Source organism: Cololabis saira, chromosome 23 (genome assembly GCF_033807715.1).
Source record: "Cololabis saira isolate AMF1-May2022 chromosome 23, fColSai1.1, whole genome shotgun sequence".
NCBI lineage: Eukaryota > Metazoa > Chordata > Actinopteri > Beloniformes > Belonidae > Cololabis > Cololabis saira.
In genome coordinates this window covers 346,601-364,869 of record NC_084609.1, presented here as the reverse complement: position 1 = coordinate 364,869, position 18,269 = coordinate 346,601, and the positions used below count along the sequence as shown (strand labels likewise).

The window sequence follows — 18,269 nt, the reverse complement described above, 5'->3', positions numbered from 1 at the left end:
ACGGCTGATTAGTGAATGTTGAAATGTTGATTCTTTAGAGGAAGTAGAACTTGGTTTGGGCTGGTTTTAATCACTACATGGTTTTCTTTATTTCATCTGTATTTAGAGACCGTCGCTGCCGTTTGTCAATCCAAACTCAGACGTCAGCTGCAGAAGAAGTACCAGCATGTGTCTGAGGGGATCACTAAAGCAGGAAAGACAACCCTTCTGGAGCAGATCTACACGGAGCTCTACATCACAGAGGGAGGGACCGGAGAGGTCAACGAAGAACATGAAGTCAGACAGATTGAAGCAGCTTCCAGGAAACCAGACGGAGCAGAAACAGCCATCAGACAGGAAGACATCTTTAAACCCCCACCTGGAAGAGAAGGACCAATCAGAACAGTGATGACAAAGGGAGTGGCCGGCATCGGGAAAACAGTCCTAACACAGAAGTTCAGTCTGGACTGGGCTGAAGGCAGAACCAACCAGGACATCCAGTTCCTGCTTCCATTCACCTTCAGAGAGCTGAATGTGCTGAGAGAGGAGAAGTTCAGCTTGGTGGAACTTGTTCATGGATTCTTCTCTGAAACCAGAGAAATCTGCAGCTTTGAAGAGTTCCAGGTCGTGTTCATCTTTGATGGTCTGGACGAGTGTCGACTTTCTCTGAACTTCCACAACTCTACAATCGTCAGTGACCCCAGAAGGTCCACCTCAGTGGACGTGCTGCTGACAAACCTCATCAGGGGGAACCTGCTTCCTTCTGCTCGTCTCTGGATCACCACACGACCCGCAGCAGCCAATCAGATCCCTCCTGAGTGTGTCTCCATGGTGACAGAAGTCAGAGGGTTCAATGACCCACAGAAGGAGGAATACTTCAGGAAGAGGATCAGGAACAAGAAGCAGACCAGCAAGATCATCTCCCACATCAAGACATCACGGAGCCTCCACATCATGTGTCACATCCCAGTCTTCTGCTGGATCACTGCTACGGTCCTGGAGAACGTCCTGGAGAAAGTCCTGGAAACCAGAGAGGGAGGGGAGCTGCCCAAGACCCTGACTGAGATGTACATTCACTTCCTGGTGGTCCAGGCCAAACTGAAGAAGGTCAAGTATGATGGAGGAGCTGAGGCGGATCAACACTGGAGTCCAGAGAGCAGAAAGATGATCAAGTCTCTGGGAAAACTGGCTTTTAAGCAGCTGCAGAAAGGAAACCTGATCTTCTATAAGAAAGACCTGAGAGAGTGTGGCATCGATATCAGAGAGGCTGCCGTGTACTCAGGAGTTTTCACCCAGATCTTTAGAGAGGAGAGCAGCCTGTACCAGAACCAGGTCTTCTGCTTCATCCATCTGAGTGTCCAGGAGTTTCTGGCTGCTCTTCATGTCCATCAGACCTTCATCAAGTCTGGAGTCAACCTGCTGGATGAACAGAGAAAAACAAAGGCTGACCTCTATCAGAGAGCTGTGGACAAGGCCTTACAGAGTCCCAACGGACACCTGGACTTGTTCCTGCGCTTCCTCCTGGGTCTTTCACTGGAGACCAATCAGAACCTCCTACGAGGTCTGATGATATCAAACCAAAGAAGATTACAGAACAATCAGGAAACAGTTAAATACATCAAGAAGAAGATCAGTGAGGATCTGTCTGCAGAGAGAAGCATCAACCTGTTCCACTGTCTGAATGAACTGAACGATCGGTCTCTGGTGGGGGAGGTCCAACAGTACCTGGGGTCAGGAGATCTCTCCACAGATAAACTGTCTCCTGCTCAGTGGTCGGCTCTGGCCTTCATCTTACTGTCATCAGGATATCTGGAGGTGTTTGACCTGAAGAAGTTCGCAGCTTCAGAGGAGGTTCTACGGAGGCTGCTGCCGGTGGTCAAAGCCTCCAAGAAAGTTATGTAAGTAGCAACAGACACATGTTGGACCTCTGGAGTGGAGGCTAGTTTCTTACTACGTCTGGTTTTACCTCCACATTTCATGTTTTCTTCACTTGTTTGGGTCTTTTTTCAGCACAACCTCACATGAGTGAGTTTACGCTGGTTCTTTCATTTCCAGAGACTTTAATAACACATTAGACCTAAAATCACCCACAAGCATGAACTCTGACAAGGAAACACTTTCATTTCTGTTTGTCCTGGGGAGGCAGGATGAGCTGAAGACCAGCAGAACAGTTGGAGACACAACTACATTTTCTTCCACAACAGTGAAATAACCTGGTTGTTCTTTTCTTCAATCTGCAGACTGAGTGGCTGTCACCTCTCAGGGAACATCTGTCCACTTCTGTCCTCAGTTCTGAGCTCTCAGTCCTCCAGTCTGACAGAACTGGACCTGAGCAACAACGACCTGAAGGATTCTGGACTGGAGCTTCTGTGTCCTGGACTGGAGAGTCCACATTGTAAACTGGAGTCTCTCAGGTCAGGATTCTTTCAAGTCTTTTCAAGTTCCAGTGAACATGCTGCTAAACATGTCTGCAGAAGGACACTTGAGCAGAAAACATGCAGCAGACCTGTGTTGTGTGTCTGCAGGCTGTCAGGCTGTCTGATCTCAGAGGAAGGAAGTTCTTCTCTGGTCTCAGCTCTGACCTCCAATCCCTCGCACCTGAGAGAGCTGGACCTGAGCTACAACCATCCAGGGGAGTCAGCAGGGAAGCTTCTGTCTAGACTGGAGGATGCCCGCTGGAGACTGGACACTCTCAGGTAGGACACTCTCAGGTAGGACACTCTTAGGTAGGAAACTCTCAGGTAGGACACTATCAGGTAGGAGACACAGCAGGGAGAAGGGGAAAGACAAGACTAGATATACACAGGGGATAACGAGACACAAGTGCAGACAATCAGGGCAGATGGGAAACAGGAGGGACAGAACTGAAAATCAAACTGGGGGAAATGTCAAACCCTGACATTACCCCCCCTCAAGGGACAGATCCCAGATGTTCCAATGAAGCATCACAAAAAACCCTCCCAGAGTGGGTGGAAAGGGCCCGGAGGAGGGCCCAGGCCAACTGTTAGGTTCAAACACTTAACATTCTTAACATCACACTTTTTGGAGACAAAAACAGACACAGTACACAGTAAGTATCTTTTGACTTGCACAAGGAGAGCAGTTGAAACGTTACAATCCCAACTAACTCTAACCCGTCTCTGCTGCTTCCTTTGCTTTTATTCACTCTGGGCACTGCCTAGGTTACATAGCTGACTGTGCCCCTAAAGGGAGGGGAAGGGGAGTGGTCGCAGTCAGTGGACAGGTATATATTGTTTTTGTTCTTGTTCGTTAGTAACAAGAAGTTTTCTCTTCTCTGCAGACATCTGCTTCATTCTGATGAACAGGAAACTTCTTGTGCAGCACTTTTTAATCACTTAACACAACATTCTTTATCAGTGTGTCACAGGCGTAAGCAGATTATCATACGTTCTGTTAATAGCGAGCATGATAACTTACTACTTATTTACAATAATTCCAACACCAACACATGATCAAAGTTGTGGGGGCCACCCTCGAGGCCGGGTTGACCGGCGAGACAGTTTGGGGGGTCGTCCTCGGGACGTAGAAGGTGGGTCAGGGGGAACCCGAGGGACCGGCTTCGGGGGACCAAGAATCCTAGGGGCCGGCTTCGGGGGACACTGGGTCCTCGGCACTGGCTGAGGGGCGTCCGGGACCATCACAGGAGCGGGAACCGACTTTGTCTCCCTTGAAGCTGAAGGCTCGGGCTTGGGAAAGCCAGGCGCATTCCCCGGAATGGGGACCCCCCTTCCGTGACCCGTAGCATGTTCCTCTGTGCCTCCGACGAACTGAAAGAGGGTTGTATGGGGCAATGGTTGTGGATTAGTGACAGTTTGCAAATAAATATATTTTAGTTTTTCATAACTTGGATTCCATTGGATTTTTTAAGAAGAACAGAGCTTGGGACTCGGACTGGAGTAAAACCATAGCCTACTGCTAACTAGCATCTGCCTGTTGAGCTCTCCCGCTGGGTCCATCTTGGCTGGTCCGTTCTGTCACGGAGTGGTTTGTTGAGGACCCAAGTGCAGGAGAGCAGGAGGCAGGAGGCAGGAGGCAGGAGGCAGGAGTTCCAGAAAACTCAGGGTTTATTTGTAAGGACAAACCAAAAACGCTGTGGAGCAGGATCAAAAAGGCATAACAAAAACAGGAATCCAAAAACTAGACGAGGAAAACATGGAGGGAGCAAACAGTCTGGACCAGCGAGGAGCAGGGGAAAGACAAGACTAGATATACGCAGGGTTAACGAGACACAGGTGCAGACAATCAGGGCAGATGGAAAAAGGAGGGACAGAACTGAAACTCAAACTGAGGGAAATGTCAAACCCTGACAACGCCCCGATTTCAGCAGCGCAGGTGCCATAAAAAGGGACATCCCCAAAACTTCTAAAATGCATAGAAATGTATTTATTCTATTTGAAAAAAACTAAATGCTTTAATTTAAAGTTTAAAGAGCTTTAATAGCATTGAACTTGCATGACTGTACAGACAGACAACCATGTAGCAACTGAAATAGCCTCCTATGCTCTTATGGTAAATATAAATATAGCTACAGGTGAAGGTCGTAAAATTAGAATATGGTGTAAAAGTTAATTTATTTCACTAATTCCACCTAAATGAGAACTATTATGGCATTTAATGTATATTTTAAACAGGTCTTGAATGTCTTAAAAACAATCAAAAGCTTGTTTTTTCTACATAAATCAGAAATTCAGCCTCTGGGCCATGTCTCTAGTTTTACCGCTTCTAACCTCATTATCTATGAGGGATTATGAGTGGGCGGGGTTATGATAATGAGGCTCTGTGCTGATTGGCTGGTGGATCCTGAGGGGCGGGCTATGATAATGAGGCTCTGCGCTGATTGGCTGCTTGAATGACGTGTAGCAGGGGAGGGAACAAAGCCTCTCCGGGCAGAAGAGCAGCGGCTCCGTACACAAAGCGTATCCCATGCAATGCAATCGAACTTCAGTGACAAAATAAATTCCATTGCTTTATTTTTTTGTATTGGACTGTCTTAACTGGCCACGAGTTTAACGTTTTCAGTGTGGACAGAGAGCGTCCGATGTCACGCAGCTCGACGCGATAGTCGGACGCTCGCATGCAGTTACACGGTGTAAACGGATCTTAAGCCTGAATTACGGTTCTGTGTTAAATCGACGCGTACCCTACGCCGTAGGCTCTGCGTTGTTGTAACGCGGAACCATAAATCAACCATTAGTTCCCTGAAGAGGGAACAGGTCACCTTGTCTTCACACTAATTCACACAGGAAGATTTAATTGAATTCTAAACATGTACACCACAGTTATTTACTCCGATTCCTCATCATTTCATTTCTTATGTTACAAGACAAATGAATCATGTTAACTGTAAAGAAATCACAACACTGAATTTTCACAAATGACAACTTAATTGTTAAAAAAAATATAGTGCATAACATGTATGCACTATTGCTGGCTCAAGGAAGGACCGTGCGTCTTCTGAAGGTGTCGTTGAACAGCTTCAGGTGCTTGGAAGATCTGAAACCATAAACAGAAAAAAATGTATTACGGTATTACACCTATGGTCATGAACTTTGGGTAGTGACCGAAAGGACAAGATCGCGGATACAAGCGGCCGAGATGAGTTTTCTCCGCAGGGTGGCTGGACGCTCCCTGTTCGGATGTTTTAGGTTTGCCCTCCGAATGGGCGGCAGGCAGCACACAAATGGCAACAACTCGTGCTTCTATTTGTTGGTTTTTTATTTTCCACAAATTGCACAGGTTATAAACCTGAGGAAACAAATAATATAATCAGAATATAATAAAGAATATAATAATTCATCAGAATAGATCATCAGAAATGAGAATGTATTTAACTATTATAAAGGCTTTCCCACAATAAAGTATCCTATTATGCATTTACTTAATGTAAAGAAATATTCTTTATCCCAAACAAACATTCAATCATTTTAAATAATTAAATAATGATAAACATTTTAACTTAGTATTATTTTAGAAAACCCATTAATCATTAATTCAGAAACCTAGAAACCTAGTAACATTTCATCAATGCAAATCCATTTAAACTTTATTTAATTTAGACTATATACTATGCCAATCAAACATAACAATTTATTTTTACTACAATTGTTATTATTTATTTATTTTCATAGTTATTTATTTTATATATATATATGTAATAATTATTATTATCATCATTCGATTTAATTTTAAATGTTACATGCTGAACAATGATAGCAATAATCATGTCAAACAATTGAACTTTCTTGCATGTTTCCATGCGCGGCGATTCCAAACTACATTTCCCACAATGCCTAGCGTTGGTGACGTCACAGAGCTACTCGCGAGCCCCGGAAGGAGGCAGAATCAAACGCTGTTATGAATGAAAGTTTACAAACACCGACAGCGCAACAATGCAACACCAAACGGGAACAATCACAACACCTTTCAAAACGGATTATACAGATCAAAACGCTACAAGGCTATGAGAGCAATCAGCAGTTTGGAAAGGTAAGAACAAGTACACATACCGATGGCTTGTGAGCTCCTGTCATGTCAACGTTCGGTCCATCAATGATAGCCTACCGTGGACTCCATTCATAGCCAGCTCTGCATAGACTGCGCACGCGCACACACTGCATCCATTGCACACGGCCAAAAAGCAGCGAAACCACTCCTCTGAACACATTATTTGAATATTGTTTTGTTCTCCCGTTAAATAAACTATAATGTTAATGGTTTTAACCAAGAATATAATATGGATTAATCAGTTTTTTAAATCTTCAAGGCCAAAATCTTAACACCTCCCACTTGGCCGAGTGATCAAAGATCCAAAGAGGCCACATAACCATACTTGCGGAAATTCAACTTAAAGTCCAACCTTCATAGGTATAAGCTAAACTAAGAATCTTCTTTTTTTTTTTTTTCCTTTTTCCAAAGTCTCAAGCACAACTTTACTAGGGAGGTAGATTCCACCACCTTTCCTCCCACTGAGTGTAGGTTTTCCCTTGAACCACTCAGCCGCCTCCCAGGGTTACCCGCTAACTAAACAGTTCACAGAGTCTTTTGGGTACCCGTGGTGAGGACTTAGTTTACCTCTTTCTGGTCTTCAACAGGAATCAGTACCACCAGCCGTCGTACATCTCTCCGAAGGACGATGGTCGTGGGTAGAGTACAGTCTGTCTCCCGGGCTCTGGATACGTAGGGGGCAGGAAGTCCTAGGCAGGTTGTCACATCTGCGTCCCGGACAACCCCTTTCGCGTCCGGATACGTTGAGACGATGCGTCCGAGCCGGAATTGTCCTCTCAGGGCGTTCTGGTCTGCGATCCAAACCAGATCTCCAATCTTGACGCTCCGCTCTGTTCGATGCCACTTGTGCCGGATAAACAAGTTTGGGCCTGCTAGCTCGCTCCACTTTGCCCAGAACTTGTCAACACCAGCTTGGACAGCCCTCAACCTGCGCCAGGGGTGGGTTTCCACGTCGATCCCGTGCATGTCTCCTCCTTGACCGGTGCGTCCTAGGATAAGGGAGTTGGGAGTCAGGTACTCCACTGTGTCCTCTTGCTCCTGTGCCTTGGCATCGATGGGCCGCTCGTTGGTTAAGTTGGCAGCCGAGTAGAGGAGGGTCTGGAACTCCCCCCAGGTGTAGCAGCCTGTTGTTCCGCCAAGGCTGTTAAGAGCTCTCTTGATCAGTTTGACAGCCGCCTCTGCTGCTCCATTCCTGTGGGGCGAGTCAGCTGGATGAAAGTCCCACTGCCATGCAGTACCGTTTTTTCCTGCCACATTCTTGACCGATGCCCTCTGTAGACAGGCGAGGTACCTGTGTAGTTCTTTTAGTACCGGCTTAGCACCCACAAAGTTTGTGCCTCTGTCTGACCATAACTTCCTGGGGTGCCCCCTCAGCGCAGTGAATCGGGAGAAAGCCTGAAGGAAGCTCTCGGAAGAGAGGTCGTCAACGAGATCAGCGTGGACAGCCCTGGAAGCCATGCAGCAATACACGACTCCCCAGACTTTTTTCTTGGTTCTTTTCTTTACGGCGTCCCTCACCTCGAAGGGGCCGAAAAGGTCCAGTGTGGTATACTCGAAAGGATTTGCTCTGCTGGTACGCTCCTGAGGGAGGTCACTCATTACTTGCTGGCACAACTTGGCTCTTTGCTTTTTGCAAGTGATGCACTCATTAACCACCTTCTTGACAGTCCTTCTCCCTTGTACCACCCAGGCTTTTCTTCTTGTGCGCAGCAATGTGGCTGCAACGCCTTCATGATTTGTCTCATGAGCTTCTCGAGCCAGCAACGTCCCTAGCCATGATTTGAAGGGAATCAAAGGTACGGCTGCTCTGTCTTCATTCCAAGACTGGACTCTCCCGCCGCAATGGAGGAGACCGGTGTTGCGGTCTCTAGCCACAACTAGGCGGTTCAGAGTTGTGTCTCGAAAGTCTACACCGGCTTGAGCTGCAATGGCCAGGTCTTGGAAAGCCAGTGATCTTTCTTGTGCAGAGAGTTCAGACATCCTCGCCTCCCACTTTGCAGACTCTGAGGCTTGGTCTAGTTTATTCAGCCAGGATTCTGCCGCTCTTCTGACCCAGGCTACAGTGCTACATAGTTTTGACAAGCTACTGAACCGTTTGGGCTCAACAAGTCGCACAAGACCCAAGGCCCAGGGTTTCCTCTTCAGTCTCTCTGCCGATGGAGTGGGACCTTGGTCTTTTGGTGATGAAATGTCTCCCATGTTTGTTCCAGAGTCAGTGCTTGAGGGATCTGAGGCCTTCTGTGACTGAGCCCTTGTGACAACAGCCGAGAACGCCTTTCTCTGCAGTCTTTTGATGTCATCAGCGACATTGGTCAGGATTTCACTGGCCATCTCCACAGGCCACTCAGATTCAGGCAATCTCAGGAATTCTGGACCTTGTTGCCACTCTGACTCTTGGTCGAGCTCCTCGGGACTTGCTCCCCTTGTGAGGATGTCTGCTATATTGTGGTTTCCATCAACCCACTTCCAGTCTTCTACTGGTCCAGCCATTTGGATCTCTCCAATTCGGTTGGCGAAAAAAGTCTGATAGCCATAACTATCCTTTTGTATTGCTCCCAGGATAGTTTGGCTATCCACTAGGTGGACCCAGTGTGTGACTTTGATGCGGCAATGCTTTTCAAAGTATTTCTTCAGACGAACTGCGAAGACAGCGCCGCATAGCTCGGCTTTAATCACGTCCCCTTTCTGGTCGAGGGGAGTCAGTTTGGCCTTTGACTCAACCAACCTTATGATGACCCCATCTTGTGTCTCCCAACGAAGGTAAAGCACAGCACCATAGGAAGCCTCACTCCCATCTGAGAATGTGACTCCTACTGGCTGGCCTTTTGCTCCGAGAGGTGTGAGGCTTCTCTCAAACTTGATTTGGCCAAGTCGCACGTACTCCTCGAACAGTCTAATGGAGGCCTCTCTCAGTTTTGGTGAGAGTGGGTCATCCCAGGTGTCTTTAGTTGGGTTGCTTGCTTCTTGGTAGGACTGCCTCACGAGCATGGCTCCTTTCTGCTTAGCAGGCGTGGCAAGTCCAATAGGGTCGTAGAACCCAGCGACCTGGCTTAGTAGGACTCGACGGGTCAAGGGGTCTGGAGTGTTACTTCTGACTTCACCTTCATGTAAATCAATTCCCGTCCTCATCTTCCCTCGCTTTTTTGAGAAGTTGATAGATGTCATTATCCGAAGCGTGTCAGACTCTGGTTCGTAACCGACTCCTAGCGCCTTGCTCTCCTCTTCACTCATCTGGTTGGGTAGCACCAGAGTTTTGGGCGCAGTCACAATTGTCTTGTCAATGGAGTTGGCTGCAGTTCCTGACCTCCCACTTTGACCAGAGAAGAGCCACGGTTTCAGGGAGAAGCCTCCAGCTTTTAAGATCTCTTCGACCCCTGTGGTGATCTTCTCTAGTGTCTTGATGTTATCGTGGGATGTCAATATGTCATCGACATAACTGTCTTCTACCAAAACTCTGCGTTCTTCCTCCATGGCCGTGAACTGGGGCAGGTTTGCCGTTTCTCTCATGGCTACCTGAGCAATGCACCCAGCAGGTTTATCACCGATGTTGACTCTCACAATGGCGAAGACTTCGATCTCATCCTCTGGGTTGTCTCTCCAGAGGAATCGATGTAGGTGGACTTCCTTGTCTTTCAGCCACACTGAGTTATACATTTTGCGCACGTCACCTAGTGCAGCGCACAACCCAGTTCTGAACCTCAGAAGGACTCCTCTTATTGGATTCAGGACGTCCGGTCCCTTGTGTAGAAGGTCATTCAAACTCACCCCCAGGAACTCTTGGCTACTGTTCCACACGATTCTCACGGGGGTGGTTGAAGAGTGAGGATTTGGAGCGACAAGATGGCTTATGTACCAGCGCGGTCCCTCCCAGTTGTCGAGTTCCTCTTCAGTGAGTTTAGTGGCAGCTCCCCTTGATACCATCTCGCGGATCTGCTCTTTGTACGCAGCCTTCCACTCGGGATCCCTCTCAAGACGTTTCTCCGTGTTGCGGAAAGTTGCCTCCACTGCACGTCTGTTGTCAGGAAGCGTTGCAGGGTCTCCTTTCCAGGGGTAGGATGCGTCCCAATGAGGGGATTCACTGTGCTTGTCTGCTTGGACATAGGTAAGGCATCCTTTGATCTTCTCAAGGTCTCTTTCCTCTCCTAGAGTCATTTCTTTGCCTCCAGGGGGACATCTCCCACACTTGCATCCACCACATTGAGGGACGCATGCAGCGCCGACACTGTCCCACTTGAACCAGTCAATCAGGTCTTTGTTCGTAGCAGCTGCCGTACTGCGGACAACTGGCACTCTAGCTCCTGTCTGGACATGGTTAGGAGCCTCAAGGATCTCTCTGTAGGCCCCTGAGGCGGTCCTCATTGTTCGTGCGAAGTGAGTTTCAGACCTGTGTACTGCTAGGTCTATCACTTCGAAGAGGTCAGGATGACTTCCACCGACCGTTTTCCCCAGGGGACCGTCCCAAAGGACGAGATCTCCCTCGATTTGAACAGGCTGTGGAACCAAGCGACCCTCTCGATGACTAATCAGCAGGTCAATCTTCTCAGGGCGGACCAAGTCATTTGCTCTGACATTTGGGAAGAATTTTTGCAGTTGCTGTGGCGTGACTGCCTGGTTGACCTGAGCAATGCTTTCCAAGCCATAACAGAGGAGCTTGTGCTCCGCCACTGTCCCTTTGGGAGTCTTTACTCGTAGTCTCAGGGAGTACCTTTTGGTAGCGACTGTCTTCTCCATTCCTCCAACACCTTGTACAAACAACTTGATGTTTTCACCTTTTAGCTGTAGACGTTCTGCTGCTTCGTGTGAGATGTAATTTGTATCTGATGCAAGATCAATCAACGTGCCGATCAGTTGGCCTGAGTTCGTAGTGGCCTTGAGTAGCATCATAACAACTGGGTACTCTCTTGGTTCACTTTCGGTGCTGCTGCACACGGTCGTCGAGATTTTGTTCGAGAAAGCTTCTTTGAACTCTGCTATCATTTCAGGGGGAAGTTTTGACATTAGTTCCTCCTGTTTCTCTGTCCTTCCATTTCTCAGGATATTCAGGTGAACTAAGCTGCAGCTGCTCCAACTCCTCGAGAATGTCCTCCTGCTTTCTTAGGTACTGCAGTAGGCAATCAAAGTGGTTGCGTGATGAGAACCCGCTCGCAGGGTCACTCTTATGTGTTAGCCACTTTTCCTTCATGGAGTCGGGCAGCTTGCTCTCAATAGACTGTGCCACCACCCGAGTCTTCACAGCATCTTCCTCCCCCAGTACTTGGAGATCACGCAGCGCTCTCTCCACAGCCTGGATCAATTCGATCGTCTTCCTAGGGTTGTTGCCCTTTACAGGAGGAAGTCCGTGAACCTCTCTTGAGATGAGCAGCACAATCCTAGGCTTGTTCCCGTACTTGTTGTCTAGTAGTCTGAACACGTCGTCAGTGGATCCGCAGCTTGACAGCACAAGGTCTCTCTTGACTTTCTCATCCAGGCTGCCTAGGAGATGGAATTTCCTCACATTGTCCAACCCATATGGGTTTCCAAGCTGCTGAAGATCCTCCCACTCAGCTTTCCACCGGTAGTAATCTCTTATGTTACCGGAAAACATGGGTAGGCGTGCTCTCTCTAGAGTGATGTGGGGCTTGAAGTTGTAGGCCCCAGGAGGCGTGCCAGAACCAGCTTGCAGTGCGGTTGAGATGGTATGTCGTGAGCTTGACTGAGCACCATGGGGCAGATTTGAGGGCATAGTTTGAAAGCCTTGAGGCTGCATGTCGTGGACAGGGGTTTGAGTATCTGTTTGGACAGACGGGTCAGGGTCTGGGTGAGCCGTCGTGGGCTGCTCAATGGCGTTGCCCTGCATTTTGTCCTGGTTTTTATCCTCAACATCTGGCTCCGCCTGCTTTTTGTCCTCCTCCTCGTCGTCCTCGTCCCGGCTCCAGCCACGCCACGCCCACCTGTCTGACAGGTTTTCCTGTCTTCTCTTCAGTTTCCTGGTTCGGTTCCTTGCCTCAGTCAACTTGGGTATCGGAACACAGTCCATCCATTCATTGACTAATCTAGTGCATTCAAAGATCTCCCGTTCCAGTTCTCTAATTCCCAGCTCGCGATCCCTCCGATTCAACTGCTGGTAGTCTGATGCCTCGGCCTGGTCCATGGCTAATTCAGCCTCTTCAGCGAGGGTGTTAAAAGCCTGTTCTGCGAACCTGGTCCAGAAGCTTCTTTTGAGTACGTCTTCGGTTTCATCAAATTTCTGGTCGCACTGAGTCGTTTTCTCGTCGACATCCTCCGCTTTCTTTGTAGCGTCGTCATCCTCTATCTCTCTCAGGGCTGTGGCATAATCAAACCCTGCATCTCGGACTCTTGTGTACTCCACTTTAAGGGTTCTCCATTCGCCCCTTAGTTCATTTTCACTAAGAGCATTAGCCCTGGAGATGAGATGATTAGCTCTTTTAGTAAAAGCGGTTTGGGCTGCAGTACGCTTCAGCTTCAGCTTCTCCAGCTCCTGGGCTGCGTCCGCCATCTTGTTTCCTCTTGCGTTGACTTTCAAGCTTTATGCCGACTGGGCAGTCCTCTTGTCAGGCTGTTTCTCCTCTTCTTGGCTGTAGCTTATTTTGTCTTGCAGGTTAGCAGATGAGCAGCAGTCCTCAGGGAAGGACTGGCTGTCCGGGCTTGGTCCTCTCCACAGGACCGGGCCGCGGTTTATAACTGTTCGGATGTTTTAGGTTTGCCCTCCGAATGGGCGGCAGGCAGCACACAAATGGCAACAACTCGTGCTTCTATTTGTTGGTTTTTTATTTTCCACAAATTGCACAGGTTATAAACCTGAGGAAACAAATAATATAATCAGAATATAATAAAGAATATAATAATTCATCAGAATAGATCATCAGAAATGAGAATGTATTTAACTATTATAAAGGCTTTCCCACAATAAAGTATCCTATTATGCATTTACTTAATGTAAAGAAATATTCTTTATCCCAAACAAACATTCAATCATTTTAAATAATTAAATAATGATAAACATTTTAACTTAGTATTATTTTAGAAAACCCATTAATCATTAATTCAGAAACCTAGAAACCTAGTAACATTTCATCAATGCAAATCCATTTAAACTTTATTTAATTTAGACTATATACTATGCCAATCAAACATAACAATTTATTTTTACTACAATTGTTATTATTTATTTATTTTCATAGTTATTTATTTTATATATATATATGTAATAATTATTATTATCATCATTCGATTTAATTTTAAATGTTACATGCTGAACAATGATAGCAATAATCATGTCAAACAATTGAACTTTCTTGCATGTTTCCATGCGCGGCGATTCCAAACTACATTTCCCACAATGCCTAGCGTTGGTGACGTCACAGAGCTACTCGCGAGCCCCGGAAGGAGGCAGAATCAAACGCTGTTATGAATGAAAGTTTACAAACACCGACAGCGCAACAATGCAACACCAAACGGGAACAATCACAACACCTTTCAAAACGGATTATACAGATCAAAACGCTACAAGGCTATGAGAGCAATCAGCAGTTTGGAAAGGTAAGAACAAGTACACATACCGATGGCTTGTGAGCTCCTGTCATGTCAACGTTCGGTCCATCAATGATAGCCTACCGTGGACTCCATTCATAGCCAGCTCTGCATAGACTGCGCACGCGCACACACTGCATCCATTGCACACGGCCAAAAAGCAGCGAAACCACTCCTCTGAACACATTATTTGAATATTGTTTTGTTCTCCCGTTAAATAAACTATAATGTTAATGGTTTTAACCAAGAATATAATATGGATTAATCAGTTTTTTAAATCTTCAAGGCCAAAATCTTAACACTCCCTTAGAGATAGGGTGAGGAGTTCGATCACCCGGGAGGAGCTCGGAGTCGAGCCGCTGCTCCTTCACATTGAGAGGAGTCAGCTGAGGTGGCTTGGGCATCTGTACCGGATGCCTCCTGGACGCCTCCCTAGGGAGGTGTTCCAGGCATGTCCCACCGGGAGGAGACCCCGGGGAAGACCCAGGACACGCTGGAGAGACTATGTCTCTCGGCTGGCCTGGGAACGCCTCGGACTCCCCCCGGAAGAGCTGGAGGAAGTGTCTGGGGTGAAGGAAGTCTGGGCATCCCTGCTGAGGCTGCTGCCCCCGCGACCCGGGAACGGATAAAGCGGGAGAAGATGAGGGTGATGATGAGGGTGAGGGTACTAATAGAGCTCCGTAACACGGAGTAACACCGGAGCTGGCAGATTTGCCGGGTCCGTGCTGTTGCTACTGATCCTTTTATGAGGGTAAGTTTTGATGCAAAACCTAATTTTAACTGTCCCTCGTTGTTCAAACAGCATTACATGCAGTAGTTCCATCGGGTTTCTGATCGTATAAGACATCGTTCGGACTTTTAAACTGCATGCAAACACCTTAACCCGATCTAGTTCGGACCTATGTCGGACCTATGTCTGACATTTAGTAATCGGGTTGCAGCACCTATATAACCCGTTCGCAATCGGGTTGTTAACGCCATGTAAACGGGGACATCGGATATTGCAGTCTGCGCATGCTCAAGAATTTCCTCTGGAGCATTCAACCGGAAGTGAAAGGAGGGCGGGGACGGAGTCACACCGGACACCGGAGCAGATCAAAATAACAGTGAGTTGCTAACTTGTTGCCTTTGTTCAAATAATGTTTTGTTCTGTATGTTCTGTATGTTATTCACGTCACTTTGGATAAAAGCGTCTGCTAAATAACGATTTACCTGTACATTTACATTTAAAGCAGCACTATGTAACTTTTCCACCTTAATATCATATTTCCAGAGTCATTGTGATGGAACATCAACTTCCAACAGGTTAAATGAACCTCTGTCATGGTCTGAGGGGTCTGTATCTGTATTGTTTAATGTGTTATTATCCAACTGCGTTCCAAGTTTACAGTACTCTTTTGGGCATTATTGTCTGACTTTAATGAAAATGCGTTTATATTATAACACACTGATCAGGTTTAATCAGAATACTGATTTAAAACCAATCACAGCTGTTTTCCAGGGTCAAAATGAACCCGGTGTGACTGTTTATAAAACAAAGTACCTAAAACACATGATTATATTTGCAAAGAACATAATATGGAACCAATAATGTGATTATTCTGGCAACTAGACAACAGAAATCCATATGTCTGACATAAAATCAATAAGATATAAATCATTTTTCATTTTTATAACCCTCTGCAGCAGCAGCAACAGAGATGGGGGCCATGATGATTCTACAGGCAGCACAACGGCGTGGCTTCCATGATTCTAGTCCGGTTGAAAGGATAAGATCTGCTGAGACCTCGAGGAGCAGTTCCCTGCAGAAGAACTCTGAGTTACATGTGAAGATATTTCGTTGTAGTTCAGCTTTTGATACCTCTACAATTTGCACATACAAATGTTTAACATTTGTAAACCTTTTTCAAATTTGTACAAGTTAATATTTTGTTTAAGATTCGTATCTGTTCATAATAAATGTAACACACCAACACTAATATCTAGCTCTTTGTTTGTAATAAAAGTGAAACACATAACTACAAATGAAATTACTTTATTCGTGGCATGAAATACAAGTCTGTTCTGTACAGCAAAAAAAGATGAAGGAAGCTCTTACAACTGAAAACAAAATGCTAAACAGGGTCTGCGCAGAGGGACTTCACTACTGATGCTTTTGATATCAAGTTTTGCTAGTTGTCATTGTGTTTGACGGGGTATACGATGACCTACAATCTAAAATATGAATATTTTAAATCAAAGGTCATAATGTTATAAGGGCAGGTGAAACTCAGACAGGCTAATTAATTGGCGGAATTATTGATTAGCAACCATTTAATTCAGTAAAGGACAATAGAATAGAATAGAATAGAATAGAATAGAATAATAGACTTTATTGATCTCCCAGAGGAGAAATTCAGTCGTGCAGCAGCCAAAAACACATGTCACAATCGGTAGGTTCTTTTCGATCCCCAATAGACCACAGAAGCAGGTGGGAGGTTACGACACTTTATTCAATAGTGAACAACAAGTAATATATTTTCGGCTCACTGGGGTAAAAGAAATCTGGGGGTTAAGATCTGCCACTAATAATATTAAAAACAACAACGGGAGGAGGGGGCTCAAATTAAATAGCTTGGCCACCAGAATTAGACTGAGACCTAGATACACCACTGCAAGAAACCAATATCAGAATCAAATAAGGATCACGGCATTAGCCAATGGTAACCAAACAATAAGTTTCCAAAACACATGCAAACACCATTAAAAGCAGGTCTCGTGAAACATCTATAGTGGCCCCAAACCCCTTCAACCCCCCTCCCTACAATCAAATCCTGTATCCCCCAGATAATGATGTCAGTCAGTGGCCCCTAAAACAAATAAGAATAGGAATTAAAAATGCTCAGCCGAGACAATATAATAAAAAGGACAATAAGTAAAACTCTATGATAAAAGTCAGTGGTAAAAACCCGTGGCCATACAATGAGCCAACAGTCTGTACTGGCCCGCCCAGGGCCTACAGTCTCTGCGCGCCTGACTGTGTGCGCTGGGGGAGCTCTGGCGTCCCGCACCAGGAAAACAGACGTGGGATCAGTCCGGCAGGTGAGGGGGCGTGGTCCGACAGACTCTCAGGAGAGGAACAGCGTCGGCGAGTCAAACCAGGCTGGAAGGCAGGAAAAGAGTGCAATCAGTGGACTGAGTTATAAGAAGTTACACTCGTCAGAGTAGGGCCAGCCAGTCTAGCCACTGGGGGGAATACCTTTGTCAGAAGGTCTTCCAATGGGGGACGTTCTTGGCTAGAGTCCCTGTCATCCACTGGGAAAGCAGTAGTTGCCGGATCAAAGATACACAAACGCAAATTGTTGCGATGAATTGTACGGACAGGTCCTTCCTTGGCCTCTGGTCGGACAACGTACACTGGCTGTTCGGGATTGGGTTGCGCCAGTATGACAAACCGTTGAGGGCCCCATCGGGGAGATAACTTCCCTTGGGCCCGTCGACGGAAGTTCCTTATCAGAACCCTTTCCCCTGACACCAAGGGTATGGCATGAGCAGTCCGGTTGTATCGAGCCTGATCCCAGGCCTGACGACGTTCGGCCTGCGCCTTCACTTTTGTAAATGCCTCACGAAGGGCATGGTGATGGCTTTCAACCCACCCATCCAAGGTGTACTTCGATTGAGGTGGGGACACCTGGTGAACCACATCAACTGGCAACCTGGCATGTCGGCCAAACAGCACATAATGGGGAGCCAATCCGGTACTAGCGTGTGTGGAGTTGTTGTAAGCCTGGAGCAGCTCAGGCAACTTGGTGTGCCACCGGGGATGATTCTGGGAGTCCAAGGAGCTCAACAGGCCAAGCAGGGTTTGATTAAAGCGTTCACAAGCTCCATTCCCCTGAGGATGATATGGTGTGGTCCGTGCTTTGGTGCATCCATACATCTCACAAAGCTGCTGCATTAGAGCTGACTCAAAAGCACCTCCCTGATCCGATAAAAGCCTTTCAGGGCACCCGAAGGGCTGAATTAGGGATGTCCACAGAGCCTTAACCGTTGTGGCTGCAGTCTGATCCTTAGTAGGAACTGCCAGGGCATAGCGGGAAAAGAGATCTGTCATCACCAGTATATAGGGGTAAGTGTCACCAGGGCGGCCTAGGGACAAATAGTCTAGCCCCACTACCTCCCAGGGGTAGCTGGTCTTTATAGACTGTAGTGGTGCACGGGCATGTGGTCCAGCCTTACTCACTTGACAAGTTCGG

The 18,269-nt window shown here is 46.8% G+C and overlaps 2 protein-coding genes across 2 annotated transcripts in view; one reads left to right on the top strand and one right to left on the bottom strand.

The window, feature by feature from the left end:
- The window catches only part of LOC133424461 (zinc finger protein 239-like), a 278,042-nt gene that overhangs the window by 67,803 nt on the left and 191,970 nt on the right, over positions 1 to 18,269 (bottom strand). The gene's annotated exons all lie outside the window — the stretch shown is intronic.
- The window catches only part of LOC133424432 (protein NLRC3-like), a 35,273-nt gene that overhangs the window by 7,761 nt on the left and 9,243 nt on the right, over positions 1 to 18,269 (top strand). Inside the window, exons 7-9 of the mRNA XM_061715042.1 lie at positions 107 to 1,877; positions 2,220 to 2,393; positions 2,505 to 2,675. Coding sequence (XP_061571026.1) covers positions 107 to 1,877; positions 2,220 to 2,393; positions 2,505 to 2,675 — 2,116 coding nt within the window. The remainder of the gene's footprint in view (positions 1 to 106; positions 1,878 to 2,219; positions 2,394 to 2,504; positions 2,676 to 18,269) is intronic.